Here is a 16,712-nt window from a genome sequence, read left to right as displayed (position 1 = left end):
AAATGCCAGCAACAGGGACAGCAGCTCCACACACACACAGAGGCTGACTCTCAGGGAAGTGGTCTGGGTGTGGGCAGTTCAGGGCTGGCACAGTTTGTTGATGAGCTTGTCCTTGCTGGCTGGCTCTTTTGCCATCTTTTTGCCTGCAATCTCACGGTTCCAGGTGATGCATGAGGAGCAACCCTGCATTTGAAGAAAGCAAGCAAGGAAAGGAAGGATGGTTTTCTTTTTAGAAGACTCATAAGAAGTCCCACAAATCCCTTAGGCTGACACTGGCCAGATCTTGTCAGATGGCTAATAAGTCTGGCTCCTCAAGAGTCTTGGAGATAAGTTCTCCGAGCTGGGTGGCAATGTCCAGTAAGCAGTGGGTCCATGTAATTAAGGAGGAGGGTGAAATGGGTCTTGGGAGGTAGGGGAAGGCTCTCAACATCACCTTATAGCTCAAATAAATGTTGGGTGGGCTTAACAATAGAGTGGAGGCCTACACAGTGCCCCTTACTTTTCTCTAATCCCAGCCAGACAATGAGTCACTTATCACAGCAAGCTTTTCCCCAAGTCCCAGTTTGCTAACAAGTGGTCCTGATATAAGCGGACATAACGCGTTTAAACACAGTTAGATATTCTCCTTCAGTGTGCATTTTCTAAGTATTATTGCAAGCACTGGGATGATTTATCAGTTAAGAGGAGTTGGAGTAGGTTGCAGAAATAGCCTCCAAACCCCTATGTTTTGCTCATGAAAATGAAGGGCTGTTTTCTGCTTATGTTCTGATGTCAGCTGGGATTTCCACCGCAAGCCTCTTTGTATTAGGAGGTCGTTGGAAGGGAAGAGAAGAGGTAAAGTTTATGCTAACTTTTAGAACTTTCTTCCTGAAGTGGGTAACTGTGACTCTGATTCTGACTTTTCTGGCCACATAAAGTCACACGGCCATTCCTTGTTCTCAGAGGGGCAGAGGACAGTCTTACCGGGAGTCCAGGGGAGGAGATCTTGGAACCCTGGGTGTGAAGGCTGGCTGTGGCACACTGGGAAGAAACTTAGGTCCTGCTCACCAGAGCCTCACAACAACTCACAGCAGTACTGTGGGCGGCTTGCTGACTGAAGCGGACCGTGACTTTCGAAGGAGCAGAGACCATGGAATGTGACAGAAAACACAAGGGCAGCTTCCTTTGCAGAAAGAGCAAGACTTCGTACCCCCGATGAATCTACGAGTGGTTTGGAGACTCCTGATGGCTTCGGGTCATGAGTCAAAGAAGCGAACCTGGAGGGTCAAGTTCAGAGTCTAAGCAAATGATGAGAGAGGGTTGTACTCAGTGCTGGGTGAGGGCTGAGGGGCAAGAGGCCTGGGAAGTTCTTTTTTTTTTTTTTTTTTTTTTTGGTTTTTCGAGACAGGATTTCACTGTGTAGCTTTGTGCCTTTCCTGGAACTCACTCTGTAGCCCAGGCTGGCCTCGAACTCGCAGAGATCCGCCTGCCTCTGCCTCCCGAGTGCTGAGATTAAAGGCGTGCGCCACCACCGCCCAGCGAGGCCTGGGAAGTTCTTATTAGTAAAAGTAAGAATGGAAATATGGCCCCGAGAGAAACAAGGACTGTGAAAACCAGAGAAGAGATAGCGGTTGTCTGCGAGACTCTTCGGTCCAGAGGGGACTGGAGGCCTTTCCAAAGCCAGACCAAGTTCTGTTAGAGAAAACCCTGACTCTAGGCAGAGCCGTGGGTAAGAAGAGAGGGTGTGTGCAAAAGGACCTCTGTGTCCAGTCTTTCTTCTTCCCCCCGCCCTGGCCTCTGCTGAACCCTGCCTCTAGTGTGATGGTCCCTTCATCTTCATCTTCTGTGCATGTGGAGCTGAGGCTGCCCTGGCAAGGCTGAGGCGGGATTTGAACAGTGCCGAGACGTCAAGGTTCCTCAGAGAGTCACCTCTGCTTGCTCTGTGCTCTCTGGTCACTTTTCCTCCTGTTACCATGAACTCCTCTGTTTGGCCTTAGCATATAGTACATACAACCCAACACTACACAAAGGTGTAGGGTATTCTCTAGTGCTTGTTACGCTAGTCAGGTTTTGATGAGCACGGCCCTGTGTTTATCTGCTATTTAAAGTTCCGTCTCTTTCCTTGCAGGCTCCGTTCTTGCCGTCGATTAGAGACAACAAACATTAAAATTCCAGCTCTTTTACCTGGTGATCATGAAGTAACCATCAATTACATAAATGGCTTCCAAAGTAAAGTCACACTGAATGAAAAAGATGTTTGTAAGTATTTAAAGGAGATCGTGGTTTGATTCATTATCATCGCTGGCACTTGCTTTTTGTCTTGGAGACAGGAACTTGCTATGTATCCCAGCTGGCCTTGGGCTGGTGATTTCCAGCCCCAGGCTCCGAGGATCAGGATGAGAGGTTTTTGTCTCCACGCTGGCTGGAAATTAGTTTTAAATGGAGCAAAGTCACTGTTAATGCTGGGGAGCTGGTGCAAACCTGTGGTTATTTGAATTTCATTTTATGTTGCTGCTTCCGCTCACTCAGGGTCCTTGCTGAGGAAGGAAGCAAACGTGTCTTCCAGTCACAGTAGGTGACGCTGAGGTCCTTCCCTCACTTAGTTACTGGCCTGGCTCACTTTGTCTCGATGCCTGCGTATGTCCTGGCATTTCTTGGGTGTGCTTTGTTCTAGGAGTGTAGCCTCTGGCTGCCCCAGAGGGGACCCCATCCCACTGCTCACTCACACTTGGCATGCTGTAGTTCTTTTTGTGTGTGTTGGGGGGAGTTGTTTTTTTGTTTGGTTTTTGGTTTTTCGAGACAGGGTTTTCTGTATAGTTTTGGTGCCTGTCCTGGATCTCGCGCTGTAGCCCAGGCTGGCCTTGAACTCACAGAGATCCACCTGGCTCTGTCTCCCGAGTGCTGGTATTAAAGGCGTGCGCCACTACCGCCCGGCTCATGCTGTAGTTCTTTGTGGCAATTTCCCTCAATTGAATTCATAGTCTAGTGTGTATGTTAGATGTGTACCGTGTGTCTTCTCCACAGGAAGTATGTCCTTTGAGGGAAGGGACAGGGACTTTGTGCTCTGCCCTGTGCACAGGTATTTGAACAGCTAGGACATTGGCCACCAGTATACAGGAAGCACAGAGACAACTCAGGGAGACAGATGGAACTTGACATTCACGGGTTTCTCACACGGCAGCGAAGAGTTTCGTTAGTTTGTGACCAGTGATAGGATGGCGTTGTAATAACATGATGAACCGTATAAGGCTGCTGACTTCCAGGCAGTGATAAGAAGGAAAGCAAGCTAACTGATTCATCCAGTTCTGTGGAGTGGTTATGTCTTGGGGAAGATCTCTGTCAACCTAGGCATTTGAAAGAATAATAAGTCGCTCTCGACTACTGGCTGGTGGAGGTAAAGCATTTGCCATGAGGACCTGGCAGTTTGAGTGTGGTCTCCCAAGTCACGGCAGAGTGGAAGGAGAGAATAGATTCCACAGGTTGTCCTCTGACCTGCACACGTGTGTTGGTCTCTGTGTGAAAGGGGGCAGGGAGGGGGATGCTATCCAGGACATTTTGCAATTTAAATTCCTTTCTCTATGGTCAGTTCTGCGTTTTTAAGAGAGCAAGTTAAAATTGTCCTCAGATGTCTGTTTTGGTCCAAAAGACAGGTAGATTGCAGTTCATGGAGCCCCTGGGCAGCTTGCTTTGCTATTATGATGAGAAGGGAATGAAGAGTGGGTTTTTCCCTCTGAAATCCTTTCATTTGTAATCATGGCCTTCACTGTCTCTCAGTGGAAATAGGGAGGGTGACCTATGTTTTGCAGTCACCCACCTGCTAAAGAGTAAATTACATGGATTTCTGAGGAAAGGAAGGATCTTTCTTCTTTTTGCTCTACATATTGAAATGTTTTATTTAAAAAATACTTTTTCATATGACGTATTTTGATCACCTTTCTTCTCCCCCAAGTCTTCCCAGGTCACCACCTCCCTGCTCACCCTAATTCATGTTGTTTTGTGTTCTCTCTCTCTCTTTCAAAAATCAAACAAACAAAAGAAAAAAAGAAATCAAAACAAAAACAAGCGAAACCTCCCAAAGCGTACAAAAGACATGGAGTCCATTCTGTTTTGGACAGCTCTTCCTGGACCTGGAGCCTGCCCCGGGGTGTGGGTGATATCCCCAGTGACACTCCACTGGAGAACACTGGTTTCCCCTTTCCCATCCAGTATCACTTGCAAATAGCTTCTTCATTGGGGGTGGGGCTTTGTGTCCACGTCCCCTTCTCAGTGCTGCGATCTTGTCTAGTGTGAACCTGTGCTGGTCTTCTGCATGCAGTCACTCTCTGACTTGATGCATGCTTCCGTCCTGTTGTGTCTGGAAGATGGTATTTTCTTCAGCCGGTCCACCACTTCCGGTTCTTACAGTCTTTCTGCCTCTTCTTTTACATAGATCCCCGATCCTTATGGGGAGGGGTTTGATAAAGACACCCCATTTAGGACTGAGCGCTCCAAAATTTCTCACTCTCTGAACATTGTCCAGTTGTGGGTCTCTGTGTTAATTACTGTCTACCACAATAAGAAGCTTTTCTGATGAGCATCAAGCAGTGCTCTCATCTGTGGGTATAGAATAAGTCATTCTATTCCTATGATCCTTAGGAGAATAATAGTGGTAGGTTTTTCCCTAGGTCCCATGACTTACCTAGTCTCAGGTTCTTTGCCACGTTAGAATGCCATGTATGGGTTCCATCTCATGGAGTAGGACTTAAAATTCCAATCAGAATGTGGTTGGAATAACCTTTGTGCTGCTACTGTAGCAGCATATCTTGCAGGTAGGTTGCTATTGTAGGTCACAGGTCTTGTATTTGGAAGTTTGTGGTTACTTTTCTCCTCCAGTAGTGTGCAAAAGTGTCTTCCAGTACCACAAATGCTAGTCAGTAGGGGTGACACTTCTAGTTGGGTACAGCTCAATTTCCCCATGTTCTATGACATAAGGAAGTTGTGCCTTTAGCAACAGGGCCTTACCATCTCATTATGAGGGTAACCAATAGAGTTGGCAATAGTCTGTGATGTTTGGGGTGGTGGGTGTGGGACTTCTTTGGCCAATGACTCAATAAGATATAACCCATTTCTAGCATTGGAGGTTTTACTTACTTGTTGGCCTAATATGTCTGATTGGGGCATTGTCTCCCCCATTGCATGGTGGCTCCTTTCCAGTTCCATTCATATATGTTTGTATTTTTGGAAGCTCCTACAGTAATAGGTTTCTGTATGACTCATCAAAAGGCCTTTAGGGTTAGCTGTAGGAAAAAAAAAAAGCATCCTTCCTGGGATAACACTGCTACAGTTCAGCATGCCCGTTTTGTCGTGTTTAAGTTACTACACTGATACTTTGAATCACCCTTGGATGCTGTCAGCTCTGTCCTGATCATGCTGGCTCCTGAACCAGCCCTCTCTCGGCACCAGATCCACTTTGTGCTTCTGATTAACTCATGCGCTCTCCTTCTCATGCAGCTTCTACTTCGGGGTTCTCTGTGAAGCGTGCTCCATGCCCGTGTAGCTGACATGCAGATGACTTGGTTACATAGCGCAGACTTTAACTCCACACACCACAGATCACGTAGGGCTCTAAATATTGTCTGGTGTAAAATACTGTGGTCAGCAGATTTTAGTAAGACCAAATTTTACAAACTTACTTTTAGGCTCCAAGACTGACAGATGAATAATGGTTTATTCTGCCGTTTTTTTTTTCCCCCATGTTTGGCAGCCAGCCAACTTACCCTAAACATTTACTCCTGCGGTTTCTCAGTTACCGTGACTTTATTTAGTGGCCCTTGAACTTCATAAGTTATGACTAGAAGTGAGAGAAGAAAGGGTATGTCTCTGGACTTCCTCTAACTTATCTTCACATGCCTAACACTGGAGGAAGAATCTTGCAAGAACATCTGTTTCTCTGTTTCTGCCCCTGGCAAACCCAAGTTTCATAGACGAGGTCACACGTGGACCTCATCCCCCGCTGATCTGAGGCTTTTGGTCATGTGCCGTGGGCAGGGGTTCTGAAGACATGAGCATTACTTTGCCTGCTACCTCATTTCGCTTACAGCTTCCCTTCACCCATGCCCGAGTTCTTGAGGTATCTTTTTACTTCCTATAATTCAGTGTGAGAGCCCCAGCTTTCCCAAACCTCCTGCAGTGAGCCCGGATGAACCCTTCCTTCTATGGGTTGCCTTGGCCCAGGTGTTTGAACCCAGCAGCAGAAACGCAGCTGTACAAAGGATCCATCCTCTCGCCCCTGACTCTTTGCGCGCCTTCCTTCTGCCTGAACACTGTCTTCTTTGGACGTTTTGACACCTGCTGCTTCTCAGCTCCAGCTCCGTGGCCCTGCATTTAGTCTCTTTGAGCCCTTTCCATCTCTGGATTCTCGCTGGTGTGACCAACTCCTTGAAGGTGCCCTTGTTTGCTGCAGCCTTTATATCTGTGGCCACATTCCTTTCCGCAGCCCCACCCAGCAAGCTCCTCAGGGCTCCATACATTGGTTCCGCTGGTTGTTCTCCCAGAGCAGACGTTCTGCCCGCCTCTCTCCTTCCTGGCGCTGCCATCCCCGGCCAACAGCTGGCATCTTCCCACGGCCTTTCGTGCCATTTCCTTTCTGCTGCTTCCTGGGAGCTTGTGGGGACCCTTGGGAGAAATCTTCATTATTTCTCTCTCCTCGTGGCGACTCCTTCATTCCCCCATCCAGTCGTTTCTTCCAAGCAGATATCTGTCTTTTCCCTCATTTGACATTATAACCCATAGCCTCCGGCTCTAGCCAAGATTTCTCCAGCACTGGCCCGGCTGATGGCTGATCGGCTCGTGTCTGTCTCAGGCCCCTGCACACTGTGCTGATCACCGCCGAGGCAGGCCTCTCTCGGCTCCTCCGCTGCCCCTCTTCACAGTTAGCCTTTGGCTTCTGCGCTGGGTGCCAAGATCATTAGAACAGTCTCTGGTGTTTAATGACACCCGAAGCTTGGAGCAGCCCTCCGGATTCTTTAAGTGGGTGGCGCCTCCTCATATGAGGCTGCTGGGAGACTAGTGGGAAGCAGCAAGAGCAGAGACCCTTTCCCAGCTGTCCATTTTTCTTTCTTTCTTTCTTTTTTTTTTTTTTTAGGCTCAGCCTGCCGACACCCCAAACAAGCTCTTTGACTGCTCTCTTGCAGGTCTCCTAAGAGGAGGAGGTAACACTAGAGTATTGTGGGAACCCTGCTGCTCTCTGCAGTGGGAAATGTGTTAGGTCTTTGAAACGGCCAGCTGACGGTTTTCTCAGGTTTGTCCCGTTAATCACCGGGGAGCTGGCTGTACAAATAAAAACGTGTTGTGTGTTTTTGTCTGCCCCACCTCCCCCGCTCCAGTTTAGAAGTCACTGATAAATTGAAGTACAGTATGAAAGATCCCTTACTCACTTGACTAAGAGTTTTTGCTTTTCTTTTCCTATTTGAAGCTTTATTTCCAGCTACTCCTGAGATTTTGAGTTTGTCTGCTGACTTCTCGACCTCCACGTTACTCCTGAAGTGGAACGACGGAGGTTCTGCCCTGCCACACCCCTCGAATGCCACCTGGGAAATTAAGGTCCTTCAGAATACGAGCGCGGAACCCATCAAATTAGTAAGTTGGGACAAAAAGACATTTCCCCGGGATACTAAAGAAACCACACAGCTTTTAAAGCTTTCCAGGCGGCACCCCTGAGTTCGGAGGTTATTGAAGAAATACATCGTTTATCTTTCAGGGTTCTTTAAAAAACCACTCGTGGGCTGGCAGGATAGCTCAGGGGTAAAACATGAGCCATACAAGTCCGACTGCTGGAGTCTGATCCCTGGAACCTATAATGGGAAGAGAATTGAATTCTGGAAGTTGTTCTCTGACTTCCACATGTACACTGTGGCAAATGCGTGCCCACACTTACATATACACACAGATAATAACAAAAAAAAATAGAAATAATTTTAAAAAAATCGCTTGTGTAATAGAAAGTTTAAGAAACTAAGGGAGAGCTATTCCCCCGATTCTACCATTTGGATACAGTAAATGCCCAGCCTTTTAAATACACATGCCCTTGCATAAATGAAATTAAAGCTTATTTTCAGTTTATTTTATTCAATATGTTATCTTTGTCTACTATTATACATAAAATATTTAAAACATTTACTCATAATAACAATAAAATAATAATTGAGAAATCAGCAAGCTTTAAGTTACCAGCCTGAAACATCGTTATATCCAGTACTTGTCCTTTCTTCCTCTCTCCACTCACTATTTCAGTGGTTTTCCATGACTTACACTTACTTTATTCTTATTCTAAGACAGAGGAACAGGTATGAAAAGCTGAACAGGCGGCATGTGGATACCAGCACAAGAGGAGTGCTAAGCAGTGGTGTTTCATTTAAGGCACATACTATATATAACTACAGACAACGTTCCATACACCCGGAGATGGGTAGAGGGAGGCCGTCAGCTGTCCAGAACTGCTCTTCCCCCATTTCCCACTTGTCTCTCCTTGGGAACAAGCTTGTATTTGTATATTGAGACCGGGCATCACTGTAATTTGCAGGTCTCCCACCTCAACCTTCCTACTGCTAGATTACAGCTCTGTTTAACTCCATTAGCTGATCCTTTCCATCAATTCTCCCCATTTTCCCAAATAACATACTTACATTGCCATTTCTTTACAGTTTTCAGCAGGGTTGTATTAACTGCCCCGGTGGAAGATGAGAGGCCTTTCTTCTTTCTTTTCCTAACTCATCATGTCTCTGGTTCCCTGGCCTCCTGGCTCCCTGGCTCCCTGCTTCCTTCCTCTCTTCATTCCCATCCCACTTTCCCAGCTTCTTCAAATATAGTTGAACTATTACAGGTGGACTAATAGTCTTAGTATTACAGTTATATAAATACTTGTTTCAACCTTACCTTTTCTGTGGAACTTCTTGTATCTTACTAAGTTTTCCTTTTCCACTTAGTCAATTCAATACCAATTTCTCTGCGGGTCATATGAATGTCCTTAGAATGTTCCAATATACTAGGTATTTCTTTTTTCTGTTTGTCTTTTTCTGTTTGTCTTTGTGTGTCAATCTATCTGCGGCCCTCCTCTCTAGACACGGATGGCATTTTTATAGCAGCGTGGTAAATCGCGGAGGCAGTGATTTTAACTTTAATTGTCCGAAGATTAACACGCCTGCTATTATAATGAAGGTGACAATTAGAAGTTTCAGCTGTCGCTTTTGGAAATGTGAAAGGCTAGCCAGAGGAAGGCAGGTACAGCATGTCTGGTGCAGGGCTGCTCGTTTAACTCAGTGGAGTTTACAGGTTGGGAAGTTTTGTCAAGGTTTTGAAGGTAATACTCCCCTCCTCACCAGTGTGGATGTAGCTCCGCCCACATCGCTGAGCACAGAGGGTCTCACTACATCACTACAGTCTAACCTGTTACCCTAGGAACTTATTTTATTCCTTTGGTTTCTTTTTTTTTTTCCTTTTTTCTTCCAACCTTTTTTCTTGAGGAAATGGGCCATCACACTAGTTTTCTGGTTGTCTTGTTTTTCTGGTTTCCTACCTGACCTTTGCTCTATTTTCTTTATGTGTGGTCCTTCTTTTTGGCTTTACTTCTTCAAGATAGAGTTTTTCGTCTATGAGAATTTGGAAATCATTTCTATAACAACGTATTTCCTTAGCTGCCTTATTGAATGTTTTGATGAGTGTCAACACCTGTATAGTAATTCAGTAGGACCTAATGTTAATAAAGGAACTTAACTGAATAATGTTTGTGTTAGTCTAACTTTCTTGTTAGAGTTTATAATGGTGGTTCTCAACCTGTGGGTCACGACCCCTTTGGGATCACATACCAGATATCCTGCTTATCAGATATGTACATTACAGTTTGTAACAGTAGCAAATTACAATTATAAAGTAGCAATAAAAATAATTTTGTGAGCCGGGCGGTAGTGGTGCACGCCTTTAATCCCAGCACTCGGGAGGCAGAGGCAGGCGGATCTCTGTGAGTTCGAGGCCAGCCTGGGATACCAAGTGAGCTTCAGGAAAGGCGCAAAGCTACACAGAGAAACCCTGTCTCGAAAAAAAAAAAAATAATAATAATTTTGTGATTGGGGGTCACTGCAACATGAGGAACTGTATTAAAGGGTCTCAGCATTAGGAAGGTTGAAAACTCATTGTTTTATAGAAAACAGGCCATTGTATGAACGTGCAGTCCATTTACCTTTGTAAGATTCCTCTGTGGGCTGATTGCACATGCCCTATGAGGTCTTTCTGTTTGTTCGTTTATCCTGGAGAAAGACGGAGCCTACCACTATCGGAACTATAATTTTGTGTTTATTTGTAGGTATCATTCAACACAACACTAAGTGGTAAAGATACAGTTCACCACTGGAATTGGACCTCAGACCTGCCCTTGGAATGTGCTCCTCACTCTGTGGGGATTAGATGGTACATTGACTATCCTCGCTTCTCTGGTTCTAAGGGGTGGAGTGACTGGAGCCTGCTCAAGACCGTCTCTTGTAAGCTTCCTTTTATAGATCCTTGCTCCTCACAAGTTAGAAGGCTCAAGAGTAAGGGTTCGAATCTGTTCTTTGTTCTCCTAAAGTGGCTACCCCAGAGCTTGGATTAGAGTCTGAGCCTGGCTCCAGAAGGCTGTGCTAAAAGTCGTTTGTTAACTAGAACTCTCCTGACAGCTGGATGGAAAATGCTGATAGTGAGAGGCCAAGGTCATCAGTGACAATAAAATGAGGTCTAGAAAATGCGTGGTGTTCATTACAGGTGGACACTCTGTGGAGCAACATCAGATAAGGAAGGACCGGAAGCAGCTGGGTAAATAAGGAGAATCTGGCCATTGAGCAAGACACTGTAAATAGAACTCAGGACAGCTGAGTTTAGAAGTAAGAGGGAAGAGATGTGAGAGGAAGAATCTGATTTAGGGAGTGGGTGCTTATGGAGAGATAGAAGATGAACCCACGGTGTCTGTTACTTTGGGTGGCTGGGGAGGCTGTTCACAGAGAAGCAAAATACAGGAACCAGTTGGGTAGGAAAGCACAGTTTCATCTTTAATATGCTGAGCCTGAAGTAGTGAGGTTGGAAATGTCAATCTGGCATCCAGAGACATGGTACATGTAGCTGGAGATGCCCCTTCGGGAATCACAAATCTGTATATGATCTGAAGGCCAATGTATCTTTTGGAAAGGAGAATTGGAAAACTTGGAAGGTTCCACTTAGAAGCTCTCCTGTCTACAGAAATACTGAAGGAAGGCCAGTAGCCTGAGGACTAAGAGTAGCCCAGAAAGTTTATTTTGGTGGAACCCAAGAGAGGAGGGAGTTTGGACAATGAATCAGAAGGGGTCCTTGGATCAAACATGGGACCAGTGATCCACTCTAGTAGATTAGTGGAGGTGGGAGCCAGATGGCAGAGAAGAGTGAGGGGTGGAAAGATGGCCAGAGGCCATTGTATAACGATCAGCTGTTAGGTGTGGAGCTGGGGTTCATGACCTTAACCAGCAGAGTTGTGATTAAAGAACCAGCTGCTGGTTAGGATGTAGAGTGCTTCCGACTTGTTGGTTGATGGGAACTAAATCTGCTCCACACACACAGGGTAGTTTCTAAGAAATAAACTTACCTGTTGAGTGATATTTTCTGTGCGCATATAAACCCTTAAACATTAACCTATGACCATCGGCAGATTGACCTGTGATCTGTCTCTGTCCCTGGATAAGTAAATAAGGCCACAGTTTCTTGTCTTTGTCTTGTTGGTTGGAAACCTGAGAGACCTGCATTATTTTCACACATCTACGATACATCCTGTAGATACTGAACTAGTTTAAGCTCAGCTTAGGAGTCAAGTATGGTGGCTTATGACCGTTCAGCAGAGACAGGAGGATTACTGCAAGTGTTAGGCCAGCCTTGGCTCCATGGGGAATTCCAAGAGAACCTAGGCTACAGCATAATACCTTGTTTCAGAATAATGAAAACAAGGGCCTCTGTTGGTAAAGCGCCTGCCACTCGAGCAGTTCTGTGACCCCAACTTTGAGTCCTTAGCATCTAAGCTGGGCGTGGTAACATTTGCAACCCTAGTTCTGGAAGGTTGGGTACACGCAGATCCCTGGAGCTTTTTCTTCAGGCTAGCTTTGTTGATGAGGCCCAGGTTCGGTGAGAGCCCCCATCTCAAAAGGCCAAGTGGAGAAATGTTGAGAAAGACACCCCCCATGTCAGCTTCTGCTCCATACATGCACACACCTACATGAATACATGTATACATCACACACATATGAAAATAAGTAAGTAAATACATAATTGAAAATAGAAGGCAAAAAAAGATGTTCTAAGGAGACAGTTTTGTGGAAAAGATGTCTGACATTCCTCTTGTTTCTTTCTAGGGACTCCTAACTCTGAGAGCATTGTCTTCCCTCAAGACAAAGTGATTCTTGCAGGCTCGGACATAACATTTTGTTGTGTAAGTCCAACGAAGGTGAAGTTTGGACAGATTGGCAGTACACCTCAAACTCTTATCCATCTTTATGGGGAAAGCGTTGCCATCCATATCCGGAATATTTCTGTTTCTGAGAACAGTGGAACAAATGTGGTTTTCACAACAGACGATAACGTGTATGGAACGGTTGTCTTTGCAGGCTGTAAGTATATCATGTTAAGTAGCTCCTTCTAGCCTGTGTGGGCCCTCGTCCAACCTTAATCTCTTTTCTGCTAGCTGATTCTCTTTCTTCTGTATTTCCTTGTCATTAATGCAAATACTATACAAAGGCTCTAGAACCCTTGTATAGGAGCCTGGAACTTATTTCCTACATACTTGTTTCTATATCAGTTTTGAGTTTCATATTAAGGTTGAGACATCTAGCAACTGAAGTTGAATTTAAATTCCTAACTTCATAGTTGAGTCAAAGCCCTTAGGATGTGTAGTATTTCTTAATTGGATATTGCTTAGGAATAATTTCATACAATTAGTTTCCCATTTAACCAATGTAAGCTCTTAAGTACCCAGGTTTAAATATTATGGTGATTTTGATAGCATTCTGTATCTTTCCCAACCTTTAAGTAGCGTATTTGAGGACGACCTGAAGATGAAGGGTGAGAAGTCTTATTCTTCAGGTAGTCTGCCTGTACTGTGGATGCCCTTGCTCAGGGAGACCTTTAAGGTGATTGATCACTCCTGAAGCCTAAAATGTGTCTGGATATTATAGTGGTGGGCTGCTCTGCCCATGCAGCTTGTGTCGGATGTCCTCAGATAATTACGTGTTTGGGACTTTTAGTTTTACCTCCTCCCATATGGTGCCACCTGCAGCAATGATGCCCTTGTTTCCGGTACTGTGAATTTGTAAGTTCTAAGGTGGGTCTCTGGGTCTCATGGTTCAAGGCATGTGAGATAGTTTGGGAGGATTTTCTGATGTTTCTTTAGTCTCTTCTAGTGATTTCTCTCTTGTCACTTAGTAAACTATTGTAGCACTACAGGGTCTTGGATATCGTTGGCTGAATTTATTCCTAGCTACTTGATGTTTTTGTATGTTATTTTAGCTTTGGTTTGGGTTTTGGAGACATGGTCTCATTGTATATCCCTAGTTGGCCTGGAATTCCTAGGTCATCCAGGGTAGGCTTGAATTCAGAGATCAGCCTGCATTTACTAGAGGGTAGGATTAAAGGTGTGTGCCACCATGGCCCCACTTAATAGCTTTTTAAAAAATTGCATTTTATGTTTGCTGCTGCATTAAAAAACAGGTCATTTGTATCTAGATTTACCTAACCTCAATTTAATTCTTTTATAAGTTAATTTGTTTGATCAGGAAATCAATACATTTCAAATATTTTCCTCTCATTTTTTTCTCCTGTCACACCCCCGTTTCTTTTTAATTTATTCTTATTATTTGGACTTTAAATAGATTACTTAAATGTTCACACTCCACATCCTAAAATAATCATCATTCTAAATATATTCCAGATTTCCACATGTAATTGTAATAAAGTGGTGGGTAATTTTGCCTTAGGTTTAAAATAACTTTCAAAATAAGCATACCAATGTTTATTTAATTGTCTAATTGTAAAACTGTCAGTGAAACATTCACTAATTATCCTCAGTATTAGCTAAAATGTCATTGGAGGAGCCTGTGAAATCTCAGCAAATAAGGACACTCGCCACACAATCCTGTGACTTGACTGTGGTCCTTGGAACCCACATAAAAATGGAGAGAGAGAGGCAGCTCCACCCAGTTGTCCTCTGACTTCCACACAGGCTCCATAGCACAAATGCCCGCACCCATCACGCACACATGCAGTATTAATAAACAAAAAAACTTAAAGCATTCCTAGGATCTCTAGGGAGAGTATAGGAAGAAATTCTATTTTGGTTGACAAGTAGGTACTACTTGAAAAATTCAGTTCTTTTGAAAAACAAAATTACTGTTACAGAATATTTCACCAGGCAGATACATGGTTTTTAACTCTCACAGAAAATGAGAACTATTTGTGTACATGCAGCAATAGGATAGATCAGTGTCTACTTATGTTTGGTGACATATGACTAGAGAGATCAGTTTCTACAGTCAAGTGCCAGGCTGTGGCGTTCTTAGCTATCACTTTAAAGTTTTTGCACCTTCCTCCCAGCATTTACCTTTTTCTTTTTCCTCTTCCCCAAAGTAAAGGCAGATCAAACTGCTTCTGTATCTGCCACGACTTTTGGCATGCTCGATACTTCTTTCTCAATCACAGTGTGTAAACAGATGGCAGATGACAGTCGTTCCAAACTGTAGATTCTGTTGACTTAACTCAGAAGACTTTGAGGTCAAGTTTAAGGGAAAAGAAATTTAGTTCATCTCTCAAGTTGCTGTTGGGAGTTTACACACCAGCCGAGTTGAGAGTCACTCTTTAGAGTGTTTTAACCTAGTATTTCTAATGCGATACAAACTATAACAACCCATCTTGCAGAAACAGCAATAATTGCTGCACTATTCAGAGGAGGAAATGTATAAACAGCAAATTATTTTAAGGGAGTGATGCAAAATCTCATTTAACATACCATGGAACTGCAGTTTGGGGGAAAATATATGTAACTACTTTGTTTTTCTTTTTCCTTCTAGATCCGCCTGATGTTCCCCAGAAGCTGAATTTTGAGACACATGATTTCAAAGAGATTATATGTACCTGGGATCCAGGGAGGCCAACAGGTCTGGTGGGCCCACGAGAAACAGATTACACTTTATTTGAAAGGTAATGGTAGCCAGGAGAGAGCGTTGGTAGCTAGAACCTCAGAAGGACCTGTTGAGTACCATAGGGAGTCTGGTCCACTGCTGCCACGCAAGTGACCAGGCTGTGTTGGCATCCTCTGTCCTGTAACAACTGCAGATGGCCACCATACAGTTGCCGTTTCTACACCTCCGTCCGAAGCCTCACAAGAGGGGCCCCGGATAAAGGCTGTCGAGGTGGTGGCAGTATGTCCGGTCATTTTCTATATCATACATCATTTCTTTGAGTTTGTGATCAGTCTTTAATTAGAAACAGACTTCTTACAAAGATTAGTAGAAATCTGCCCATGTTTTTTTTTTCCCTCCTCAATATTTGTATCTTACGATCCTGAAGTTATCTTTCTTTTTAACTGACAGCATTTCGGGAAAAATCATCATACATAAAAGACCGGACACACTTACAAATGAAAGCTATCGATTAGTCTTCCCAGTGCTTCCAGACCAAGAGATCTATAACTTCACCCTGACTGGTCGGAACCCACTGGGACAGGCAGAATCGGTAGCAATCATCAATGTAACTGAAAGAGGTGAGTCCCTGTTGCCAGCCAGTGCCTATAAATAACTACAATAAAAATAACACGTGATACGCCTTGGGACTCATGGAAAGTGACTACAGGGATTAGTGTTCATTGGTTATTTTCTTGGGAGTTTTTTTTTTTCACTTTTATAATTAATATATCTTATGATTTTTATCTTAAGGCATTAAAACGAATACCTTCAAATTTGACGGGTTTTTTTTTTTTTTGTTATTGTTGAAGTAAAAATTTGAGTCATTTAGATGGAAACTATACAAGGCTTGGTCTACTCATTCTTGATTTCTGGACATTGTTTTTTGAACAGTTTTTGAAAATATTTACAATATTTTTTGGCTTAGAAGTTATTGCAAAAATAAGGAATTGCAACTTTGTGAATCCTTCTGTCTTTCCTCAGTGGTGACAACAAAACCAGTAAGGTGGCTCTGAGGTTGTCTACGAACCTAGATGATTCATCACGCTCAGTTTTGTGTGCATTTTCGAGTGTGTGTTTACACGTGCTGGAGGGGCGACATTGGCAAGTTCCTTTGCATTGCCTGGGCAGTGTGGATCTCAGTGTGATGGCGGCTACCTGTGTCTTCACACAGATTCACCCCGATCCTGAGCCACACGGAAGTCGTGTAACTGTCAGCATCGTTACCACACACACACACACCTGGGAGAGATGGCTGTCCGTTACTCTTTGTATTTGTCGTTCTCCGAGTACACTACAAGTCTCCTCAACGTACTTTGATCTCCCCACTGTCTAGTAGTCCCAGCACCAGATGAACAACCTTGAGCACAGTTGGTTCTCTGAGAGCATTGGTGGGATACTAACAGCTAAAATAAGGCTCGTGGGCTCCACACAGACTGTATTGCTTTTTGGCAGTCGTAATACCCCTTTGCTCTTCTGCCCTCACCACATACACATACACTCTGGTTCTGGATTGTTCTTGCTAGGGAGACCTTTTCA

At 44.2% G+C, this 16,712-nt stretch overlaps 1 protein-coding gene across 5 annotated transcripts in view; it reads left to right on the top strand.

Moving 5' to 3' along the window:
• Positions 1-16,712, top strand: part of Lifr (LIF receptor subunit alpha) — a 69,421-nt gene that overhangs the window by 30,249 nt on the left and 22,460 nt on the right. For all 5 annotated transcript variants that reach the window (XM_042261460.2, XM_042261459.2, XM_076551824.1 and 2 more), the window contains exons 4-9: positions 2,108-2,238; positions 7,433-7,596; positions 10,316-10,490; positions 12,357-12,611; positions 15,063-15,192; positions 15,585-15,754. In XM_042261460.2, coding sequence (XP_042117394.2) covers positions 2,108-2,238; positions 7,433-7,596; positions 10,316-10,490; positions 12,357-12,611; positions 15,063-15,192; positions 15,585-15,754 — 1,025 coding nt within the window. The remainder of the gene's footprint in view (positions 1-2,107; positions 2,239-7,432; positions 7,597-10,315; positions 10,491-12,356; positions 12,612-15,062; positions 15,193-15,584; positions 15,755-16,712) is intronic.

This window comes from Peromyscus maniculatus, chromosome 15, assembly GCF_049852395.1.
Source record: "Peromyscus maniculatus bairdii isolate BWxNUB_F1_BW_parent chromosome 15, HU_Pman_BW_mat_3.1, whole genome shotgun sequence".
NCBI lineage: Eukaryota > Metazoa > Chordata > Mammalia > Rodentia > Cricetidae > Peromyscus > Peromyscus maniculatus.
This window is presented reverse-complemented; position numbering and strand designations above follow the sequence as displayed.